This window comes from Bubalus bubalis, chromosome 12 (genome assembly GCF_019923935.1).
Source record: "Bubalus bubalis isolate 160015118507 breed Murrah chromosome 12, NDDB_SH_1, whole genome shotgun sequence".
NCBI classification, from domain to species: Eukaryota; Metazoa; Chordata; class Mammalia; order Artiodactyla; family Bovidae; genus Bubalus; species Bubalus bubalis.
The window spans coordinates 71971035-71994720 of NC_059168.1; the positions used below are offsets into that span (position 1 = coordinate 71971035).

The following is a 23686-nucleotide window of genomic DNA, read 5'->3' on the forward strand; positions in this document are numbered from 1 at the left end:
TTTCCAACCAACCAGGTCCTCCAGGTACCCTGGGGAGAACTTGTCAGGGTCAGGGGTTTGAAGAGCCTAGGAAGGGTTAACATTAGGGGGACTGGAGACAGCTCAGTGTCCCAGACAAGCAGATGGTGTTATAGCCAGTCCCATCCTTCTTCAAACAGTGCCCATGGCTGTAAACTCCTATTTCTGTGGTAATCTACCTGCAAACCTCTCAGTCTGGCTCAGACAGTACGGAGAAGGGTTCTGCTGGGTCCAGGTACGTTCTCTCACTGTGCTGCAGACACAGAACTGGCACTGCTACATTCAAGAAAGTAAGATTCCTCACCCTCCTCCCATCCACCTGCCAAAGCTTGCCCCTTCCTCAGGAACCAGCCCGAACCCCAGCTCCATGGGCCTTCCTGACTCCAGGACACCTGGGCTGGTCTCCCTTCTGAGAACCAGCTTGCCATACATGCCTTAGACTTGTTCTCTGGGAGCTTAGATTTGTGTGACTTGTCTCTCCTATTGCCTCTGGATGCCCTGAAAGCCTGAAATAACTTTTTCCTTTTTATTAGAAAAGTGGGTTTGAAGTCAAGTGGTCCTGATATATGACTACAAGCGATGTGACTTTGGTCAAGTCACCTTTTCTAAGCATGTCTGCATCTGTAAATGGTTGGAAGTTTAGCATAGGATTAAATGACAAGGTGGAAAAATTCCTGCTTATGCTAAGTTTTCAAAAAATGAGTCTGTCTCCTTTTCCCATCTCTGAAACTTGCTAACCGCTCTTTTCCCAAAGCAGGTTCTTCCTGAACATTAGCAGTTTGGACCATCATGTGCCAATTCAATCTGTAGAAGTCGTTGGATGCCTCACTAAGAGGCCTCAAAGTTGAGGGTGATAACCTTGTTTGTTCTTATACTCCCACTGCACATGGTGCTTGGTACCCAGAGGGTGCTAAGTTAGCCTGTTGGATCCAGAAATTTCTCTAATGCTACTGAAGTTAATGGAATGGAACAGTTCACACACTTCCCCACCCCCCTAGCCCAGGGTTCCCCAGCCAAAGGGTGCCTCAGCGTCCCTGACCTGGTCCAGCCTAAAAAATCCAACGAGGTGGTCTCCCAGGTAGAGTAGGTTGTGGGGGCAGGCTGGGGTTGGAGGTTGGGGGTGTGTGTGTGGTGCTCCTCCCAGGGATGGCAGCTGAGGTTCTGAGGATGCAGTGGTCACCTGAGCCCCTGAGGAGAGGACTGACCAGAGCAGAGGAGAATAAAGGCTTTCAGCAGGGGCTCCCAGACTCCTGGTCATGGACCAAGACCTTCTTGCCTGGTGGCATTAAAGTACACAGTAAATGCAATAAGCTTGAATCATCCTGAAACTGTCCCCACCCCCCACCCCTGCTATGGGAAAATTGTCTTCCACGAAATCGGTGGTCCCTGGTGCCAAGAAGGTTGGGGACCACTGGCCTAGAGAAGAATGAATCTCACCATCAGGGCCCAGACTCCCAGCCCTCCATTCCCCCTGACTCATGCACCTGAATGGAGGAAAGAGGGCCAGACATGGATCAGTGGAGTGTGCTCCTCAGTGGAGCACAGGTCTCAGCAGCACCAAGAGAACGGCATGTTTCTGCCCAGAACCTCCAAGAGCCACCACTCTGAAAATGGGGCCTGCCTGCTCCCCTGGCCAGAACAGGGGCTTGCCCAGCAAGGTGCTCTTGTATTTGAGAAACTCTTCTCATTTTCTAGAAGAAAGCTCTGCCTATTGGACTTAGCATCCTCTGCTAAAGCCAGGATACACTCAAGGAAGCAAGAAGCAGAGGCAGCTCAGCTGCTTTATTAAGTCAGTGAAAAAGTAACTATACAGATTTGAGGTGCGAGAAGGGAGATGGGCCAACTGGGCCCCAACCCCTGAGGCCCTACTTCCATGCTAGATGGCTCCAGTCCAGTCCAGGGTCTAAAGCGTGGTCCCCACATGTGTGCACCTGAGCACAAAGCCATCTGGATGCCCCAGAGCAGCTACTCGGGGTGCAGCCACTGTGGAGGGCGAGAGATCCCACGCCCAGCAGCTGGGCCTGAGCAGAGGCTGAGGGGTCGGGCCCTAGAAGCGGCCCAGCACGGTGGCCAACAGAGCCATGCGGATGTACATGCCGTTCTCTGCCTGGCGGAAGTAAGCTGCTCGGGGGTCTGAGTCCACCTCCACACTGCAAGAGAAGGAAGAGTTACTGCCCAGCCCAAGACAGCCTGAACGGGACTGAGTGCAGGCCCCCGCCCCCGTGCCCCCAAGCACAGCCCCAATCTTGATGTCACGTCACCTGATCTCATTGACACGGGGCATTGGGTGCATCACCACCATCTTCTTCTTGGCCCGGGTCATGATGTGCGGAGTGAGGATGAACTGGCCGAAGCACTGCGGGCAGAGAGGGGCCCCGTAAGCACCTCAGGGCCGCGGTGGCTACGAGCCCATGGAGCCTGGGCCCCCACCACCAGTCCCTGGAGGCAGTTATTACAACCGAGGGGCCCAGCCTTCCTGGCTGCTAGTCTGGAATGCCAGCAGCTACCCCGGGCTGCTCCTCCCCGCTTCGCACTTACTGCTTCGTACTCCTGGGTGGAGCCAAAGCGCTCCTTCTGGATGCGCGTCATGTAGAGTACATCGGTATCAGGCAGCGCCTCCTCGATGCTCTCAAATTCCTCCTAGACGGTGAGGCCCGGCCGGGGTGAGTGCAGTGCCTGTACTGACCGCCCAACACAAGTCCCTCCCCACCCCTCCACGGGAGGCCTCCCAGGGCCTGACCTGCTTGGTGCCACGGGAGGCCACGAAGGCCCGCACGTCAGGGGGCATGCGCAGGCTGGGGGGCGCCACGTAGCGCAGGCTGACGCGGTACTGGGTGAGCAGGCAGGCCAGCGAATGCACCGTGCGGCCATGCTTCAGGTCGCCCACCATCGTGATCTGGGCGGGGAGTTGGTGGGGGTGGGTGGCAGCCGGTCACCAGGAGGGCCCCCAGACTGAGCACACTCCCCACCCCCATTTTGAAGCTTTCAGCCTCAGGACCAGAATGGACGCCTCCTTGATGCAACAGGCTCTGAAATGCAGAAACTGCTTCCCACCTGCCTCCCTCTCCAGACTGTCCCAGGGAAGACCTCCGAGCCCCGCCTGCACTCTTACCGTCATGCCGTTGACCGTCCCAAGCTCCTCCCGGATGGTGAAGATGTCCAGCAAGGCCTGGGTAGGGTGCTCTCCAACCCCGTCCCCTGCGTTGATCACTGGCCTCCTGCAGTGCTTGGCTGCCAGCTGTGACACGGGGACAAGGAAGGAGAAGCCTTTCTTCTGAATCTCAGGGACCCCCACTCTCCGCCGCAGTCCCACTTCTCCTGGGTCCCCTCACCCATCTGGCCCGACCTGAGACCTGCAGTTACAGGCAGTGTCTGCAGGCCCCGCCCAATCGATCCTGCCCTGGCGCAGAGGCCGGCCTCACCTCCACTGCCCCGGGCTGGGGGTGCCGCAGCACAACGACATCAGCGTAGCAGCTCATGGTCTGCACCGAGTCAGCCAGGGACTCGCCCTTCTGGACGGAGGACGTGGCTTCCGAGAAGCTGAGCACAGCGCCCCCGAGCCGGGCCATGGCTGCTGCAAAGGAGCTGCTGGTCCGTGTGCTCACCTCGTAGAACATGGAGGCCATCACCTTCCCCTGGGAGGCAAGATGCATGTGTGTGTGTAGCTGTGTCCATCCCGGGGAGCATGTGGGGCTGCTGCCTGCTTCCTCAATGTGTGCTAGAGGGGTGCCGAGAAAACCCTTCCCCCAAACCTCCCTGTGTCCCGTTGGGGCCCCGGCATCTCCAACAGTGTGTTCCTGTGAGCTAAAGGTCTGCCTCCAAAAAGCTACTGTTAAGCGTCTGAATGAGACGTTTGTTCTCTGGGAGAGGAAATACCCAGTTCTCTCCCACGAAGACATCAGTATCAACCAAGGGACTGGGTTACTGGGCCCGTGTGCTGGTACTCAGGGCTCGCAGGGCAGCTGCATACTGATCAGAGGAGGGCCACTGCAGAGGTGGCCTACAGAAGCAGGACCATCAGAGCAGGGCTTACCTATGGAGGCTGTGGACTCCCATGGGGGAACCCAAGGTGGGGGAGGGAGACCCCTCTGACTACTTATGGGACCCTGCCCACTGGGCCTGCCTCCTTAGCCCACAGCCCTGACCCTGACCTTGAGGATGTCGAGGCTCCGCTCCTTCTGTACCATCATGCGCAGCGTGTGTGCCACGTTGAACAGGTGAGACATCTGAGAAAGATCCCGAGTCAGCTGGAAAGGGTGTGGCCTCCAGGGCTCCTGGCCCCAGCTCTCCAGATCCTCACAGCTCTGGGTGGCCCCCTCCTCCCTCCCCCAGGCACCTGATCCTTGGTGAACTGCTGGACGGACAGGATATGTTGGCCCACTAGTGAGTGCAGCAGGGGTGAGGTCTGGGGGTGCAGCAGGCCAGGGGTCCCCAGGTTCTGGGGTGACGCCTGTCTAGGTACTGGTGGTGGAGGGTAGCAGATGCCATCAAGGGTTCCCATCAGCTCTGCAGAGTGAGGGGCGTGGCAGAAGAGGCTGGTCAGAGGGTTCCTCCTACCCAGGCCAGATCAGAGAGGTCCCCAAAGGTGAGCGAGTGTGTGCTCAGGGCAGTCTCTCACCTGGCTCAGCTGCCTTCCGGGAGGTCTTCTCCTTTGGCTCCTCAGCTACAAACAGGGCGACAGGACAGATGTAAACCTGCAGCTGGGGTGTGTGAAGAGCCCCAGCTTCCTGGGACTTTGGATCACAGTGTCTGTGTTAAACCAACTCACACCACGGCAGCGGCAGTAGGTTAGCTGAGGGCAGGGGTGGCAGCTCTGGGCACGGACCCATGATTTCCCACAGGGGCTGTTGGGTGTGATCAGCAGTGCCCTCCCGGGACCCTCCCAGCTGGCAAAGGGATCCTAGGCAAGGGGGGCAGCCAGGCCCACAGCAACCGACAACCTGGATTTTACCCCACGCTCTGCTGCCCCATGGGGTCCCAGCTCCTGGGCGGAGGAACACAGCTGCCCACAACAAAAAAGGGCCTGTGAGAAGAGGCTGGGGGATGCCTACCTCACGCTGGGTGGGCTGATTTAGGAACAGGGGGGCACAGGGGGTCAGATGAGGATTGGGGCGGTAGGAAGGACAAGGGAAGTGGACGGAGGGACTGGAATAGCTCTGAGGCCACAGAGCCCCCAAACTCGGGCCACCTGGGACACTGCGGGGAAGAGGAGCCCGTCCCTACACGTGTCTAGGTCCAGGCGGCCCCACCCTCCGAGTCACAGGGTCTTTCTCTTACCTGGCAAACCTGGGTCAGAGGCTCGGTGGATCCGGGGAGGCAGGTGGAAGCGGCCGTCAGGGAGTGCTGGGCCGCTCCGGCGGGGCCTCTCCGGGGTCTGGAGAGACAACACTGGGTAGTGACGTGATCCTCCTCAAGTTCAGTCCCTCAAGAAAAGCCAAACTGCCTCCTGTCCACTCCATCATGCCCCTCAATCTGATCTCCCACTGGGCTGCCCCCAGCAGGGGTGGCCCACTGGCCTCTTCGAGATTTCTCTCTGGTTAGGTTAATGGATTAGTGTTTCCCACAGGAAGCCTCCTAAATTGAGTTAATTTGCAGTAGACAGGGTAGGTGGTGAGGATTTTAACTGTTAAGTGACGAACCTTCCATTGCCCCTGAACCACCAATTAAAATGTTTGTGCTGTTTATACCTTCTCCTGACTATACCCCCAGGCCCGCCACCCAGCCCTGAAAATTACCGTGGTTAGCTCACTGGCAGCCGGGGCCGAGGGCGTGAGCTGTGGAACAGCACCCTGTGGCCACTTGCGGACGTCCTGTCCATAGCCCGGTGGCACCAGCACCTGTGGACAGAAGGCAGGGAGGGCAAGTGAGCCAGGCAGTCAAGAGGTGGAAGCTGGCAAGCAGAAAAGATGCCCCGGGGACCTGTGCCTGGAAGGGTAGTGGGACCATGCAGACCTGCTGGGGTGGGAAGAGAGCGGCACCCAGCAGGTCACGACTGCCCAGGCCTGGGCCACACACGTACCTGCCCATCAATATAGGCCACCTCCCCACGCAGGACCACACGGCGGATGGTGCCCTTCACCTTCTGCCCTTCAAAGGGTGTCCAGTGGGCCTTGGAGAAGGGCATGTGGCCGGGGACTGTCCATTCGTGCTCCAGATCCACCTGCCAGAGTCATGGGTCATGCTGGGCATGGGCGCCACATGAACCCTCTCCCAGGACTGGAGAGGCCCACCAGCCCCTGGCTCCACCCCTCCACATAGATGTCCTCCTGAGGGGGGTCAGGAAGAGCCCGCCGGCCCCCGGCCCCACCCCACACCTCCACATAGGTGTCCTCCTGGGGGGGTCAGGAAGAGCCCGCCGGCCCCCGGCCCCACCCCACACCTCCACATAGGTGTCCTCCTGGGGGGGTCAGGAAGAGCCCGCCGGCCCCCGGCCCCACCCCACACCTCCACATAGGTGTCCTCCTGGGGGGGTCAGGAAGAGCCCGCCGGCCCCCGGCCCCACCCCACACCTCCACATAGGTGTCCTCCTGGGGGGGCAGGTGGAAGATGCGCCGAGGGTTGTGGTGCAGTCGCTGCAGCACGTCATCCAGGCTGAGCCGGCCCTCGCTCACTGCCGTCAGCAGCAGGGGCAGCATGGTCTCCAGCCCTGGGAAGCCGGGGGGAGGCCGGGGCCCACACTTCTCCTCCACGGTGTGGGGGGCTGGGGGAGAGAGCACCACCCTCAGGACAGTGGCCTCCACGCCTGGGGAGTCACACACGCCACCAGGAAAAGCCTCGCTACCAACCCCAACTCTAGCTTTTCCTGGGAATCCGAAGACAGGGAAGCTGGGATTGCTTCCATCTTCAGGGCCCACACCTTCCACCCAGATTCTCTCATTTACTGTTTCCTCATTTGCTCATTTGTTCTCTCAGTACATACCTATCAAGTGCCTATGACAGACCAGAAACTTGGTTGGAGTCCCACCCAGACCAAGCCCAGGCCTCATGGAGCCCAAGGTCCTGGCCCAGATCCCCTGGGCCAGGGGGTACGTCCTGGGCCCTCTCACCATGGTCGGAGGCAAAGCAGTCGATGACGGCCATGTTCTCCCATAGGGCTTCCACGTCCTCCCGGGAGCCAAGTTCGGGCCGGACCTCCCCCTTCCCGGGCCCCAGACGCTCCAGGTCATCACGGCTCAGGAACAGATGGTGGGGTGCCACCTCACAGGTCACTGGCAGCCCCCGCGCCTTAGCCGCTTTAATCAGCAGGATCTAGGGGAGAGCGGGGAGACCTCGAGGTGGGGGGGGGTCCCCTCGAAGCCCTGACCTGCACAGTCCCCGCAGCCAACCTCCCCTCCTGGAAAGTCATGGGGCAGGCGTGCTGAGCCGCCCCTGCCCCAAGGACCATCCTGATCACCTGGAGTCACTGGAAAGCCACAGGGGCGCCCCTGGGGCTCTCACCTCTTCCTTCCGTGCCACGTGACAGATGTGCACCGAGCGCTGGGCCAGCTGGGCCACCATGAGGACGGCTGCGACACTCTGCCGCTCGGCGTGGGCCACGATGGGGAGGTGGGATGGCCATGTCTCGAAGTGCTGGGGACAGGAGGAAGGTTCTGGGACCCTGCAGCGCCCGAGCCCTCGCGGGGCTCCTGACTCGCACTGCCGCCAGCCTGCCGTGAGGAGGCCCTCAAACCAGGGGCACTGGCTGGCTGGCCCCGCCCCCACTCACCCCCTACCTCCATCCACTGGGCCACACTGTCCAGCCGCAGTTCAGAGAAGGTCTCGTTGAGGTAGAGCTTCAGCCCCACAGCAGACCCAGCCACGGTGCCCAGGGTCCCTGCATTTTCCGACGAGGCTCCGAGGAATAAGGCATAGTCACAGCGGGCGCCGGCCTCTGCCAGCTGGAAGGGATACATTTGAGATAGGGCCCATCGGCACCTGTGCCAGCCTGGCTCGTGTGGCCTGGCCCCTGGGGAGGGGTAGAGGAAGCAGGGTAGAGGGAGGTGGAGGAGGCAGGTGGGGGATGTGGGTCACCAGGAAGCAGGAGAACCAGGGCTCACCTTCTGCGCCAGGGCCAGGGCAGGGGCGTCAGTGATGGGGGGCCGGGTATTAGGCATAGCGCACACCATGGTGACGCCCCCGGCCAGGGCAGCAGCTGTGCCCGAGGCAAAGTCCTCCTTGTGTGTCCCCCCTGGTTCCCGCAGGTGCACATGGACGTCGATCAATCCTGGGAGAACACACAGGCAGCAGGTTGGAGGGAGAGTCAGAGACTCGAAGGGCATCAAGGTAGAAAAATAAGCAGCGACTGACACCAGTGAGAGGTGGTGAAGCTCTCAGTCAGGGGCATGGCGGATGGAGAATAAAGAGCTCAGAGTGAGGAAGCTTCTGGGCCCTTCCCACTCTGAACAGTCCAGGGTGGAGTGGGCCCCATGGCCGTCCTTCACCGCAGCCCCTACTGATGTCCAGGAGCCAGGTTCTCTCCCGAGATGCGCTTACCAGGCAGCCGCACGAGCTTCTGGGAGGTCATGCAGTCAACGTGCGCCTTCAGAGGAGGGGCTGGCCCGATCTGTCCCAGCGCCTGCAGGGGGAAAATCAGGGTCAGCAAAGATCGAAGGGCAGCCTGGGAGCTGCAGATGGGGCTTGGGTTTTCCCATAAACCAGGCTTCTGCCTCTCTACATCCACACTCTCTCTTTGCAGCCACAAAGCTTAATGACTAGCGAGGCTGTTCCATGTCGAGATTCCCCAGCCCCAGAGCATGCTCACTTCTGCCTCCTCCCTTGCTGACACTGGCTGCCCCAGTCCCAGAGCCCAGGATCTCAGTTACCTCCACAAACAGTTTGGTGCACTTGATATCAATGATGAGGGGTACGGAGAAGTCGGCAGCCAGGCGCCGTGTGCGGTAGCCCTTGGTGACGAAGGAAGAAAGACGCCGGCCCCCGGCCCCACGCATGGACAGGTTAATTACGAGCTCAAAGTTTTTCTCAGCAAGCTGCTCCAAAATGCTTCGCTGTGGTGGGGACTCTCCATCCACTGCCTCTTCAAAATGCCAGTCCACAGCCGTCACCTGTGGCCCAGAGACAAGACTGGAGCAACCTGAGCCTGGCAGGGGGCCAGGAGGCCAGCCTGAAGGGAGTGGGGAGGTGGCCCAGGAGCCCACGAGGAAGAAACGGAGGACCCACAGGAGGGGGACCAGGCCACTTCACTCTACTGCAGGCAAAGCATTTTTCTTGACCAGAAAATCTTTACACTATGGTTACCAAGGATTCTGCAATATGGAGCTCACACAATACACAGAGGAAATTATGGAAGGAAATATGCCAGAATGTTAACAGTGGTGGAAAGATCACGACAGATTTTTTTCTCTCGTTTTCTGTATACTCTACTGTTCTACGTGGAACAGATGATTCATACAATGACATGGATAGCTGGGAAACAGGGAGAGAATCCCGGGTGCTCTCACATCTCAGAGGGCGGGCAGTGGGCGGGTTGGGTGTGGAGGGTCACCCCATACCTTGACGCCATGCTCTGTGTAGAAGTCAGCGGTGCCCAGACTGGCGTAGAGGCTGTAGCCCAGGCTCTCCAGCAGCCTCACAGTTGGGAGCAACTCACTTTTGTTCTGAAGAAGGGAGGATGAGGGTGTGTTTCTCCTGTCTTCCACTTCAAGTTAGCCCTGGCCCAGGGAGCCATGGCCATCTGTACCCCCCACCCCTCTTCAGGGCCCACCCCACCCTCCACCCCACCACCCCCAATGTGGGTTCTTACCTTATAGCTGCCAATGGTCAGCAAGATGTTCTTCTTGGGGATCTTAAAACCAGTACTGAGCATGGCCTTGAGGTAGGCTTCGCAGCGGCTCTCCCCAAAGCCGGCCACTTCCCCGGTACTGGTCATCTCCACACCCAGCACCACGTCAGCCCCCGCCAGGCGGGAGAACGAGAACTGGGGCACCTGAGGGAGCAGGAGGTGAGAGCGGCCCACATCCCTGCACCAGGAGGGGTGGCAATGATCCCCTCTCTCGGCCTCCTCCACACAGGGTGAGCCTTCCCCGTACTGCCCTACACGAACCTGCCAATCGTTGGCTACTTCCCAAACGTGCTTGCGCTTCCCTCGGCCTCCACGAGGCTACTCCCTGGCCTTGGAACACTTCCTCAACAAGCTCAGCAAATCTCAAATCTTGACTATACTCCAAGGCTCAGTCCAAACACCACCTCTTTTCTTGAACCTTCCCGGGTCACCCTCTGTGGAAGTGGCACCTCCTTGAGCATTTTGTTTCGGTCTCTACTCTGCAGGTTTATCACATGCTATTCTAGAAACAAGCTGTTTGGGAGCTGACTTCTCTTGCCTCCCATCACTAGAGTGGACACTCCTCAGGGAGGAGGGCCATCTTATTGCCCTGACCACCCAGCAAGGCCTTGCCCACTGGAGGTGCTTGCTTTATACGTCAATGGGCACATGGCTTGGGCAGCAGGTGAACTCCCTCCTGCTATCTGCCTCCCTGCTAACCGCTAACCTGGGGCTTCGGTCTTCCTTACCTTCACCCCCACAACTCCAGAGCCAGTCATGAGTCCCACAGGCTCCACTTCTTCCCTCATGATGACCCGTGTCGCCAAGGCTACTAGGTCCACACCTAGTGTCTTGGAGACGAAGGGGAAGGAGCGAGACACACGCACGTTGCATTCAATGACTTTCAGCTGGTCGTCCTGGGCAGACAGATTGGTCAGGCCTTCTGCAAGTGGGCTTGCAGAAGACCCAGTGAATCGGGTCTTCCCCTCACTCATTGTTCTGTGGGTCATCAACCCAGGACAGGGGGCAGGTTGACTGTCACAAACATTGCGGGCCTTAGATGTGACCCTGCCCCTCCAGGTCTCCTCCCCCAGTGAGGGTTCCCCAGCACAGTGGCCAGCAGAGAACAAAGAGGCGCCACAGCCGTCGGGTCCCTTTCTTTAGCCCCCTCTTACTACCTTGGCAATGAGCTGCAGATTGAAGGGTCCTGTGACCTGCAGCTCCTGGCCCACGGCATGCACAATGGCTTTGATCCGCTCCAGGGTTTTGGCAGTGATGTCCTGCGGTGGGGTCACCAGTGTGGCATCACCTGAATGCACACCTGCGTTCTCCACGTGTTCGGAGATGGCGATAGCTGCCACCACACCATCACAAGCCACAGCATCCACGTCAATCTCCTAGGGGGGCAAGGTGCACAGGGCAAGGTGGTGAACAGCAAGGGCCATTTCCTTCTCTCACTTGCCCCTGCAGGAAGCTTCCCTGCCTTTAAGAGCCTTGGCACAACCCGTCCTTCCCAGATCAGAGACAGGGGCGTCGCCTCCGTGGCTGAAAGACTGCCTTCAGAGACTCATCTGCAGCGTCCCACCTTGGCCTCCTGGATGAACTTGGAGATGACCACGGGGTGCTCCTTGGAGACAGCTGCTGCACTGCTCAAGAAGCGCTCCAAGTCCCCATCGGTGTAGGCCACGTTCATAGCAGCACCACTCAGCACATAGGAGGGGCGCACGACACAGGGGTACCCCACGGTCTGGCAGAACTGGCGAGCAGACTAAGGGCACAGGGAGCTTAGCTGTGTTGCGCACACTCACCCATGATGCCATCTGGCCTCCAGCCCCCGACCAGGGCCCAGCCCACCTCTAGGTCACTGAGCTCCCTCCACTGAGGCTGGCTGATACCAATGGTGTCCAGGAGCCGGGAGAACTTAAAACGGTTCTCAGCTGAGTCAATGGCTTCTGGGGAGGTGCCCAGAACCCGACACTGTTGCCGATGCAAAGCCATGGCCATGTTGTTGGGCAGCTGCCCGCCCATGGACAAGATCACACCTTCAGGGTTTTCCAGCTCATAGATGTCCATCACCACCTGCAGTAAAGGAGGAGAAACAGGTGGTGGTTAACAGATAGGGTCAGGGGCCTGAGCCTTCTTGCTCACCGCCCTTTATCCTTCACCCAAACCCCCTCAAACCTCACAAGTTCCAAAGAGTCTGAGGTTTGCCAGCCGCTCCTACTTGACAGGCCACCCAGGCTCACAGGCAGCCTTCACCCGTCTCACCTCAAAAGAGATTTCATCGAAGTAGAGTCGGTCACACATGTCGTAGTCGGTGCTGACTGTCTCTGGGTTGTAGTTCACCATGATGGTCTTATACCCCATCTGCAATAGGAGGGGAAGGATATTCAGCAATCAGGTGGGTGGATAGCATGAGAAAAGGAAGCCCAAGTCCCTACTTCAGAGAGTACTGCCTTGGCTGTCTGAAATTGCTGTACAGGATGCCTGCCTTGGGAGGGAAGGTACTGGAAAAGCAGACACAGAGTTCTGGAGAGGAACCACGTGTAGGGCACAGGATGGCCTAAGGGACCCCCAACCCCATTAAAGCCCTATGACAGATGTGAGGCGCAGCAATGAATAGAAAGTGCCAGGATTGAGTATGGGGGGAAGGCGGCTGCGGAAGCTGATCAGTACAGCAGAGAGACCCATATGAAAGACGAGCTTGGAGACCTTTCGCAGCTGCTGGATACAGCCCACGGCACACCAGTCAAACTCGACGCTGGAGCCGATACGGTAGACGCCAGAGCCAAGGACTAGGACGTGAGGTGTTCGAAAGGTGAGGTCATGGGTGGTGCCCCAGTATGTCAGGTACAAGTAATTTGTCTGGGCCGGCCACTCAGCTGCAACCGTGTCAATCTGCTTCACTGCTGGGCAGATCCCTAGTTCCTGACGCAGCTTGCGAACAGCCAGCTCTGTGCTAAAGAAGGGTCAGAAATATAGACCATGGGAGTGGGGAATGGCCCCAGCAGAGGGCAGAGATCCAAGGGAGGAATCAGAGAGGAAAATCCCAGGGATGAAGGGCAGTGGCCTCCAACACCCCCGCAACACACACACACACACGCTTTTCCTCCTGAGGGCCCTTCCGGAGTACAAAGGTTCTCTGCCCCAGGTTCTCAGCCTGAGGTCCTCCCACCATCCCTGACCTGAGGACCGCGAGGGCAATCTGCTTGTCTGAGAAGCCAAGGCGCTTGGCCTGATGCAGCAGGTCTGGGGGCAAAGGTTGTCCACGGTGTTGCTCTAGCAGCTGGGTGTGTGCTATGATCCGCTTCATCCGGTGCAGGAACCAGCGGTCGATGCGAGTGAGTTCATACAGGCGATCCACTGAGTAGCCAGCCCACAGGGCTGCTGCCACCACGAAGATGCGCTTGTCTGTTGGAGTCTCTAACTCCTAATGGGGAGAGGGCGGACAAGCTAAGCTTCAGTTTCCTCACCTATAGAAACAAGTCTAATGATACATCCCCATAATAAAGAGAAACGAAACCACAGAATTCTCAGCAAAGTGAAAACACAGCGAAGTCCACTAGTGACTGGTACTAGTATTACCGGTAACAAGCTTGGGGGCTGGGGACACAGAGAAGAAGCAGGGTACATTTTGAGAGTGCTGTCACGGGTAGGGGAGCCACTTACCATATCACTGACGGGCTTGACCGTGTGATCAAAGCCCACACAGTTCTCATCCACCATGCGCAGAGCCTTCTGGAAGGCCTCCTCAAAAGAACGCCCAATGCCCATGACTTCACCTGGAGGAACATGATGTGAGGATTGAGGGCCAGGGGGCACTGGTGTTGCCCAGAATGTCGGTAGTTCACCGTCAAATCTCTCTGGGAGGTTCTCAAGCCCACAGTGGTGGATTTATGTTGTTTCATTGAGAATCTTACACTTGTAGCTTTTTCTCCCTGCCATTTTCATGTGGATATTGGAACAATCACAGAGGCCCAATCACTGATGGTTATCCATTTATTTGGTTTCCTTTATTCACATTGTGATGATGTAATCTGGGATCTGGCTCATCCTTTCAAACTTTTTAAAAGTCTGGGTAGTAAGATGATCCCATTATTCTTTGAATTCACTCAGGGTTAATCATATTTCCAACAATCACTCTAGAGTACTTCTTCCAAATGTTTTATACAAGATTATAGTTTACATAAACATTTATCCTGCTTTTCCCCTCACTGTAAGCTCTTCCCACATTAGTGTGTGACTTTGTTACCAGCAGTTTAACTCTTGTGTGATTTCCATAAAGTGACTGCTCACTCACTGAAGGACACTTAGCTTTGAAGTGTTTATCACTGTAAATAAGGCGGTGATGCTATCTGGGATTTAGTTTATCTCCTGAGGATATATTTTCAGAAGTGCATAGGCAATAGGCAAGTATGTTTTCTGGCCCTTGATAAGTATTAATTGCTTTGTAGAAGTCTGTGCTTTATAATACAAAGTATTGGGTTGGCCAAAATGTTTGTTTAGCTTTTTCCATAAGCTATTATGAAAAACCTGAACAAAGCTTTTGGCCAATCCAATATAAATTTAACCAATCTTTTAAGAAGTGGGTATAGTAATTTAAAATAACTTTTGCCAACAAGTAAAAATAATTCTCTCATTTTAACTAGATTTCTTCTAACTACTACTAAGAGGAAACTTCCCTCCTATACCCAGGCCTGCTTATTGATTTCCTCATCAATGAAGTTTGTTCATGTCCTCTGACAATCTACCCTAGAGTCTTCAAATATCTCTTACCAAATGTATTTTTCTATTTACAATTCTAGTATTTGTTTCTTTACAAAAATTTTCAAAAACATCAAGATGGTACTGGTGGTGTTAAGGAAGAAGATGAGTGATTTTGTTCAATTTCTTTGTAATGTGGTTATATTACAAAAGTTTTTATCCTGGGTATAAGAGAAACCCAATGCACTCACATGCAAGCCTAGAAAAAAATCCTAGAATCATATAAATCCCCAAATTAATGTCTGTGTGATAAGATTATAGGTGATTACTCTTCCTTGGTAAAACTACCTTTTCTCATTTCTCAATGATTCATGCATCTTACTTGTATAATAAAAGCTACAAAAAGTTACCAAAGAAGATCAAATTCCAAGAATACTCAGATGTAAAATACTTAAATCTCTCATTTAGGAATCAATCTTTGATTGTCCTATTTTCAATCCACTTCTCTTCACTACAATTTATGGCTTCGTTCCCATGTTTATTATAATTTTCACATAACAGAAATTCATCTCCAGAAGGAACAACTTGGCAGTCTCGTAAAATTTCTAAAAATCAAGTAATATCTGAGCTTAGACTTCCAAGTTTAAAGGCTATTACTGCTGTTAATGGAAATTTGGAGCACAGTAAAAAGCTGTTATCCTTAGCTGGTGGCAGCTTGGTACATGCACATGCTTGTTTTAGTAGAAATGTTGTGGAGGACAAACTAAGGGAACTTAAAGAAAGGGTCACGGTAAGGCAGCATACTAGCTCAATTACAGCATTCTTAACATTGCCTAGAAGCTGACCATCAAATCCATTCATTACTAATTGTCTCTGTTTCTGTGAAATTTCTCTTACATCCTGCTCTGATCTTAAACATTGTATTGAAAAACATGTGAGGGACTTCCCCAATGGTCCAGTAGTTAAGACTCCATGCTCCCAATGCAGGGGGCCTTGGTTTGATCCCTGGTCAGGGAACTAGAGATCCCATGTGATGCAACAAAGTTTGCATGCTACAACTAAAGAAAGACCCTGCATGCTGCAACCAAGACCCAGCGCCACCAGATCAATTAATTATTATTTTTTTTAAATTTAATTTAGTGACCATGGCAGGAAGTGCCCAGAGGTGATACATTTGGCATGGCTGCCACTGTGCTGACTTGGCCTTAGAAGAGTTCACAGTAAACAGCAGTCATTTCCTTGAAATACTGGTATTTAAACAAGCATGGAGAACAAATTGTCACTGGGATTAACATCCTGGGGATGAGGCCAAAGGCAAAATGCTATGAAACACTGTGGGTGGAGTTTCATGGAACTGGTCTCACCCATGACAGGTAACACAGTGTAACAGAGGAACATGCAACTAGCAACAGATCCAGTTTTCAGCTCTTGGCTCTGCCCTCTACTCAGCCACACACCGTGGGTACCTGCTTACTCATCTGTAACACAAGAGATGAGAATCTGATGGCTATCACCCCATTCCAAGATTTCTGACATGCCATCTGGGAAGTGGAGGCAGTGTGGATATGGATTTCCAGATGCCTTGGATCCTCGCCCCTGGGGAGAACCACTATCTTAGTTGGAAATGTCCCTATTAGTTCTAAGAAACTGCTCACAACAAGCTGCTCATACAAGAGCTGCCAGGGAGCTGACTCTATGACATTCTAGGTTCTTGGGACGTGCGGGACCCCGTGAGGTGATCTGGGGAGGGGTCTCTTGGGATGTGTCTCTCACCCACGCTCTTCATGCAGCTCCCAATCTTTGTGCTGACGCGGAGGAACTTGCTGAGGTCCCAGCGAGGAATCTTCACCACACAGTAATCCAGACTGGGTTCAAAGGCTGCCGTTCCCCCTGTCACAGAGTTCCTGCGGGCCATCAGGTGGGGTTGCCAGGAGGACAAAGCAGGAGATAAATGGTGAGCTTGCAGATAGTGCTCTCCCACCCACACCCAGGCCAGTGTCTTTTTCCTATTCCTTGTCCCATAAATGCTTTTTTTTCCCCAACTCCCACGATCTCACCCCCACCCCATCTCTTCCCAATCCTTGTACCTGAGTTCAGGCAGAGGGATGCCCAAAGCCAGCTTGGCTGCCACATAGGCCAGTGGGTAGCCTGTGGCCTTACTGGCTAGGGCAGAGCTGCGAGAGAGCCTTGCATTCACTTCAATGATGTAGTACTGCAAAGAGAGAGGACAGAGACCAGATAACTGGCCTAGAAAGCCTCAGAAAGGCAGGATGATAAAGCCCCAATCCTATCAAAAATATTCCTAGCTTCTGCTCCAGGGTCTGGAGGGTTAAAAGGCTTTTTGGCCTAGAGGCCCCCAAATTACAGACGGTGCTCCAGCAGTAGAGTATCAGCCCCATGGCCTGGAGTCTCACCTGCTCAGACTCAGGGTTCAGGGCATACTGCACGTTGCACTCCCCGACGATTCCGAGGTGCTGAGTCACCTTGATGGCCGTCTGCCTCAGCAGCTGGTACTCCCTGTCATTTAGCGTCTGGCTTGGAGCCACCACGATGGACTCCCCGGTGTGGATGCCCAGCGGGTCTAGGTTCTCCATGTTACACACCTGTGAAGGTGACCATGAGGTCACCACCATAGGGAGTGAGGAGGGGCAGGAGGCTGCATCCCAGGGTCCTGTTGCCTCTGGAGATGCGCCCATCCTGGGTGTGAGGACACCAAACTCTCAAAGACCTCAGCCCTGCCTGGGCTCTTACAACAACTCACGCTGCCTTACATGACTGCCCCGCCTCCATCACTCACCGTGACACAGTTGCCATAGGCGTCTCTCACCACCTCATACTCAATCTCCTTCCATCCTTTCAGGGACTTGTCTACCAGCACTTGGCTGGTATGGGCAAAAGCTGGGGCCACAAGAGCAGACAACTCCTCTTTGTTAGAGGCAAAGCCAGAGCCCAGGCCACCCAAGGCATAGGCTGCGCGCACCAGCACAGGGTACCCCAGTCTCTCAGCAGCTGCCTGGGCCTGCAATGAGCACAGATGAACAAACAGATTAGGTCTTGACTGCGTGTTGTGCAGAGGGCTCCTGGGCTCAGAGAAAATATGCAGTCAAGGAAACACCACTTGTCTCCCCCCACCAGCCCTTGAACCTGCTCAAGAGAATTTGCTGCCTCGCTGGGGGCCACGTGCTCTCCGATCTCTGCCATCCTGGAGGCGAAGGCACGCCGATCTTCAGTCAACTCAATGGTCTCCACGGGTGTGCCCAGGACCCGGACTCCGTACCGAGCGAGCACCCCAGCCTTGGTCAGCTCCACACCACAGTTCAGAGCTGTTTGGCCCCCAAAAGTCAGTAACACACCATCTGGGCGCTCATTACGTATCACCTGGGGGAGGAGGGAAGCGTAAGAGGCATTGAGACCCTGGGGTTAAGGAGGGGATCACAGAATTGGCACAGGATCACCTGGCCCATGTGGGTCCTCTCTGCCGTCCAGCCTCGCCTGAGTCATACCTGGGTTACGTAGTGAGGTGTTATGGGGAGGAAATAGACCTTGTCCGCCAGCCCCTGTGAGGTCTGCACGGTAGCAATGTTAGGGTTGATCAGCAATGTCTGAATGTTTTCCTCCTTCAGGGCCTTGATTGCCTAGGGGGATAAAGATGGCATATCAGCCTCGATTAGAGAAGCAAGATTTTTGGTCTTAGACCTGCATTTCTCTTCCTCTTCTCCCTTTCTTGGACTCTCAGTCCCTAATAACTGACTTCTCACCTTTCTGTGTATTCCCCAGTTCGCTTGGGTCACTTCTTCCCTACAACCAATGTTCATCCCTAAGCCCTATTCATCCTGAGGGCCACACACCCAGAGGGGAAGCAATGGACACACTTTACCTGAGAGCCTGAGTAGTCAAACTCGCCGGCCTGGCCAATGGAGAGGCCCCCTGAGCCCAGAATCAGAACCTTTCGTGGTGCTGTCAGCCCAGAGCCTGGGGTGGGAATCCCAAGGAGACACAGGCGCTCAGCCAGCCGCTCTCGAACTACGGAGGCAAAGAAAGACAGTACATTAGAGTTGAATGAGACCTGAGAGATCATCTAGATTAACCCCTCACTTTACGGAAGAAACCAGAACAAGTCATGCCTCTAATGAGTGGCAGAGGTAGGACCATAAACCCGAACTTGTGACTCTGGAGTTCTTTGAATGGAAGAAGCATGAATAAATCACTTTGGCTTGGTTGCCTTCCCATCCCTCCCACCTAACCTCCCAAACACCTCTCAGTTTCCCGAGGCACGTTCATCTTATGCCTACCCTGGAGCCTGTTCTTAGATCCCCAACCTAGATCTACTCAAGTGCTTACCTGTCTGGCCCCCAGGGTTCCCAGCTGCAGCTTCTTTCACAGTTTCCAGAAAAATGTCAAAAAGAAGTTCCATATCTGAAGGGCCAGCTTGATGCTCTGGGTGAAACTGGACACTGTTGAAGAGAGGGGATCGTGAAAACTGTCATCGTCACTGGCGGTCTCAAAGGCGGGTAGTGGGAAGACTGACGGGGGCCCACTGCTGTGATTTCTTTTTTGATCTTCAAGTCTCAGTGGGCGTCAGAGCTGCAGAGATCCAGGCATTGTGCCAGAACCACGTGGGCTCACCTGAAGAAGGGCAGGCTCTCATGTACGATGCCTTCGTTGGAGTGATCATTGGCATTGGTGAAGAGAGGAAGCCAGCTTGCTGGCAGCGAGTCTGTTTCCACAGCAAATCCATGGTTCTGGGATGTTAGAAAGCAGCGCCCGGAGCCCACCAGCAAGCATGGCTGGTTATGGCCTCGGTTCCCATATCTGGAGGCAGAAACATCCTGAGTCACAGGCCCCTCTCACCCTCCCTTCACTCCTGCACCAAACCCAACTCTGGCTGATCTCATGATTCTCACCAGCCCCCAGTCCAATTTCAACACTAATAAACACCAACTCTATTCTATTCTCATTCCCAAGACTCCCCACCCCTTGTGCCCCCACCTCATCTTGTAAGTCTTGGCCCCAATGGCTAAGGCCAAGAGCTGGTGTCCCAGACAGATCCCGAAGACAGGTCGGGGGTTTGGTTCAGATAAAACACGGCTCAGTGTGGATACCAAGTTGGGATAGGAGGCAGGGTCACCAGGGCCATTACTCAGGAAGAGACCCTCATACTCTGGAGTGGGCAGAAAAGATGATATCAAAATCTATAATTCAACTAGAGAGACACACCATTAGAGCAAAAGCCCTTTTCTCCCCCTTCTCCTCTGCAACTCACTTCAGCAGCTGGACGGAGGACCAGATCTTCCACACACGCTGCTCGTCTGAGGCCTTGTACAGACCCAAGCTACTCACCTTGACTGTCTAACGCGTGGTCCCAGGGTACCACAGTGACCTCTGCCCCACGCTGGCACAAGCATCGGACCTGATTATACTTGAGGCCACAGTCCAAAGCAAGGATCCGAGGGGTACCCCCTGCGTTGAATACCCGTGGAACCTGAGGAGTAAAGGGTTGACAGCTGTGAATAGTAGGTATAATGTGCACACAACCTGTATTCTGGAGGCCTTTTCCAGGTCTCCCTCAAGTGTTCACAACCAGTCTGGACACAGTGTAACTATTGTGCTTAGCATGAAACACTCTCCCACTCTATCTCTGTACCTTAGTGGAGACCTCCGGCACCAGGGGGCGGGCATTGGGGTCCAAGAAGGACAGGGTTGAAGGTTCTGTCCCATCCTGGACCAACTTGCCCAGCAGAGACCCTTGCTCTCGCAGCTTCTTAGTCAGCTCCCGAGTGTCCACTCCTGTTGAAACAGCAGATTCTGAGAGATCACTCCCCCAGTGCAGTCATGCAGGAAGTTAAGACTTCGATTCTAGAGCCTGAGTCACCCACAGCTGTCCTCTGGGCATCAAAATCCTGGGCTGTCCTTCCAGAACGACCCCACCATAAAGTATTCCTGCCTCCAAGTACCACATTTGAATTGAACCACCGCCCCAGATCTGTTTATAGAAAGTAATACCAAGGGACAAAAGAACATGCTAAATGACAATACAAGAATATTATCAAACAGGTTTTTTTAAAAAATTAGAAAACTGGAAGAATTTTAAACACTCCCTGGATGTTTGATATTAAGGAATTACTGTTAATTTGTTAACGGTATGGTAGTGTTATTGTCATCATGTTTTTACAAGGGTTCTTTTTCATAGATATTGAATTCTCAGTAGATGAAACAATATTATGTCTGAGATTTGCTCCAAAATAATCTGGAAGTTGTAGTAGTGGTGATGAAATAAGTTTAGCCCTGAGTTGATGAAACTGGGGATTCATTATCCTATTCTTTCCTTTTGCATGCTTGAAATTTCCCATCTGAGTGAGAGCTCAGTCCCTTCCCCAAGTCGAATCAGGTACATTCTATCACAACCCTGGACTCAAGTCCCAAGGGTCCACAGAGAACTTCTCTTACTTCTTTCTACCCGGGTACCTATGTTCCATCCAGACACAGCAATGCTTGCACCATACCTTGCAGGCCGGGTATGCCATGCTGCTGCAGCCACTCGTGCAGAGTGCAGCTGGCACTCCAGTGGCTGGGTGTGGGACAGCACTCTCCCACCACCAGTCCTGCCACGTGGATCCCCGAGGATTCAAACCACTGTCGATGGAAGGAGACGGTGAGGAGCCCAGGGCCACATACCTCCCCAAGCCATCTTTTCCCACTGGAGGGCCATGGACCCTGCACTTCAGCCACAGTGAATGACCTGTCATTCCTTTAACAAGCCAAGCACCTCATGCTTCTGGCTTTTATCAACAATGCTGCCTCCCACGTGAAACACTGAACACATGGGTCTGGGGTGCCTGATGGCACTGATATGACAGTGATAACTGAGAGGACATTTTCCTTTTCCCTCCCTTTTATCTCCTTTTCCATGAAGTCGCCCCCATTCTCACCAACTGCAGCTGTGCCTCCTTAGAACTCATCTAAGTTCACTTTTACTTTCACTTGTCTCGCTATTTACATTGTATTACAAATGTGTTCATCTGTCTTCATCAGAGAACTCTGAACTCAAGAGCAAGATACCTGACATATGATAGTAGTCAATGAAGCTTACAGAGGGCCCGCTTCATGCCAGGTATTATAACAGATGCTAGGGGGCAAGCATGAGCACGAATAGACAAGGTCTTGTCTTCAGGATGTTAATTTGCTACTCAGGGAAGCAGAAAATTAAGGTAGTGTAGATAACAAGATCATATTCTCAGAGTAAAACAGTACAGAACAGGCAGGGGCATAGTACCTTACTCAATAAAAATAAAGGCTCAGGGTAGAATACTAGGCATGATTATTACACCCCCCCCCCCCATAAGGGATTATCATTTTAAAAAGTAACATATTTGTTACTCAATACATAAGTTTATAATAACTAAGTAGAGAAACAGGCTGTTTATTGGGGAGGAAGTGGCATATTTAAATTACATCTGCTTAGTGGTAGAAGGTTTAAGAAAGATGAATGTTGAGACTGTTCTTTAGGGATGCGAAGGCTAGTCTGGCAGAACGCTCCATGGCTAGATGGTCGAATCGTGGACATACATTTACGGCATATATGCTTCAAAAGCATCAGTGGTGGGCTGGGGGCTCCTGGAGGCTTTACTCATCTTGGTTCTGTCAGGGCCTCAATTTTGCAGGTGTATAAACTCAACTTTGACATTGTATCTAGAGTTGACAAAGCTGAAGACTGACGTAAATTAACCAAGATACTGCATTATAAACTAGAACACAGTGAATTCATAGGTCGTTAGAGGAGTGGTTCTTTCCAGAATAACAGGCATGTGTTTTACCTCGAGTTTCTTCTCCCAAGTGTCAGGGTGAGTGGTGAAAGGACATGAAGAATTAAAGGCTCAGTAAGCCTAGTATCAGAATAAAATGACTTTTATTTTATTTGAGGAATACGGCACTGAGGCTATGGTGACTATGATGCACGTGTTGGTTTGTTTTTTTACTTGAACTCTCAGAGGGCAACTTAGTTTCCAAATTCCAGAGGAGGAATAGGAAAAACTTCACTGAGAAGGAAACTGTTTTCTTATCTACATGTTAAGAACTCTACTGAAAAGTGGTAAAAAAAAATGAGGCACGGTAAGTAAAGCAGGTTTAGACGGTTATCAGCTTAATTGATTTGGTAGGGAAACTAGGACTTACTATCATTGAGGAGGGTGTGACCCTGTATTCCACTCTCTTTCCCATTAATCTATACACTTTTAAAGCTTAACTCTCATCACAAAAATCTTATCGGAGCTCAGATTCTCTGGCTTGGTCCAGCACTTTGTGCCTCTCAAGGCACCTAACAAGCCGCGCACAGGGCCTATCACTTCAGTGTGTATCAGCTTTCTCTAGAATGACTAGCGGAATGGCTGTGTCTTCACTAACAGTTAATAGCTACTAATTCGAAAAGGAATGTAGAACAAGCATTGGTGTTGGCTACCTTGCTGAGCCCGAACTCATCCACTTCATCTGGGGGGATTCCGTAGTTACCGATCAGAGGGTATGTCAGCACTAAGATCTGTGCTTTGTAGGAAGGGTCAGTCAGGGCCTCGGGGTAGCCGACCATACCGGTTTGAAACACTGCAAGAAAGAGGCAGAGCTGGGGCTTAGGCAGGGCATCCTTCGGAGCACTGCCCGGAGCGCTGAGAATGCCCCTGGGCCGTAGGGATACGCAGGGGGTGCCGGGCTGGGGAATGGCGGGGGAGAGGGGTGTGCAGGAGGGAAAATGGCGGGGTCTGAGCAGAGCAGGCTGGGCAGAGAGGGGCATCAGAGAGACAGATGAGGTCGGCAGCCAGCCCGGACTTGCTTACCCACTTCCCCGGCAGTCGACACAGCGGCCCCAAAGGGCTGGCCCCGCAGGACCGACCCGTCCTCCAACACCAGGGCGGCCATGGGAACGGAGCTCAGAGGCGGGGGTGATCACCGAGAACAGGGAAAGCGCAGCAAGCCCTGGTCGATGCTAGAACCACCAGATGACTGCGCGCCCGGAGTCGGTCCACGTGGCTCGCCGCGCCGCTGTCTGGAGCCGAGCGCGGTATAAACCACGCAGGAGCCCAGGCGCTCTGGGCGGCGGCAGACTGCGGCGGCGCAAGCAGCTGGCGGCGTGAGGGGCAGGGCCGGAAGCGTGAGGGGCGGGGCCAGGGAGGCTAGCGGGTTGGGTCACCTCTTACCAAGCGCGAAGTTAAGGGAAAC

The 23686-nt window shown here is 54.0% G+C and overlaps 1 protein-coding gene across 3 annotated transcripts; it reads right to left on the bottom strand.

Moving 5' to 3' along the window:
• Nucleotides 1-1785: 1785 nt before the first annotated feature.
• On the bottom strand, nucleotides 1786-23594 carry CAD (carbamoyl-phosphate synthetase 2, aspartate transcarbamylase, and dihydroorotase). 3 transcript variants are annotated; one of them, XM_025261374.3, is made up of 45 exons: nucleotides 23305-23594; nucleotides 22935-23074; nucleotides 20983-21112; nucleotides 20124-20266; nucleotides 19820-19961; nucleotides 19469-19640; nucleotides 19106-19291; nucleotides 18821-18933; nucleotides 18357-18502; nucleotides 17983-18114; nucleotides 17624-17857; nucleotides 17277-17498; nucleotides 16894-17082; nucleotides 16567-16691; nucleotides 16253-16383; nucleotides 13445-13557; nucleotides 12961-13205; nucleotides 12488-12734; nucleotides 12044-12142; nucleotides 11630-11854; nucleotides 11361-11543; nucleotides 10954-11172; nucleotides 10525-10692; nucleotides 9758-9940; nucleotides 9507-9611; nucleotides 8820-9059; nucleotides 8491-8572; nucleotides 8055-8221; nucleotides 7731-7895; nucleotides 7456-7587; nucleotides 7065-7266; nucleotides 6528-6718; nucleotides 6038-6178; nucleotides 5754-5855; nucleotides 5296-5392; nucleotides 4970-5020; nucleotides 4637-4681; nucleotides 4355-4524; nucleotides 4170-4244; nucleotides 3441-3653; nucleotides 3131-3256; nucleotides 2759-2914; nucleotides 2557-2658; nucleotides 2280-2374; nucleotides 1786-2168 (listed from the first exon to the last, which is right to left on the bottom strand). In XM_025261374.3, exons 1-45 carry the CDS (start codon nucleotides 23384-23386, stop codon nucleotides 2066-2068), a joined length of 6729 nt encoding a protein of 2242 aa, XP_025117159.3. In that variant the 5' UTR covers nucleotides 23387-23594; the 3' UTR covers nucleotides 1786-2065. The 3 variants fall into 3 exon arrangements, with proteins under 3 accessions (XP_025117159.3, XP_006046257.4, XP_025117160.3); XM_006046195.4 differs by lacking the exon at nucleotides 4970-5020; XM_025261375.3 differs by lacking the exons at nucleotides 1786-2168; nucleotides 2280-2374; nucleotides 2557-2658; ... (2 more) ...; nucleotides 3441-3653; nucleotides 4170-4244 and having other exon boundaries at nucleotides 4391-4524; nucleotides 4959-5020.
• Between the last annotated feature and the right edge of the window lie 92 nt (nucleotides 23595-23686).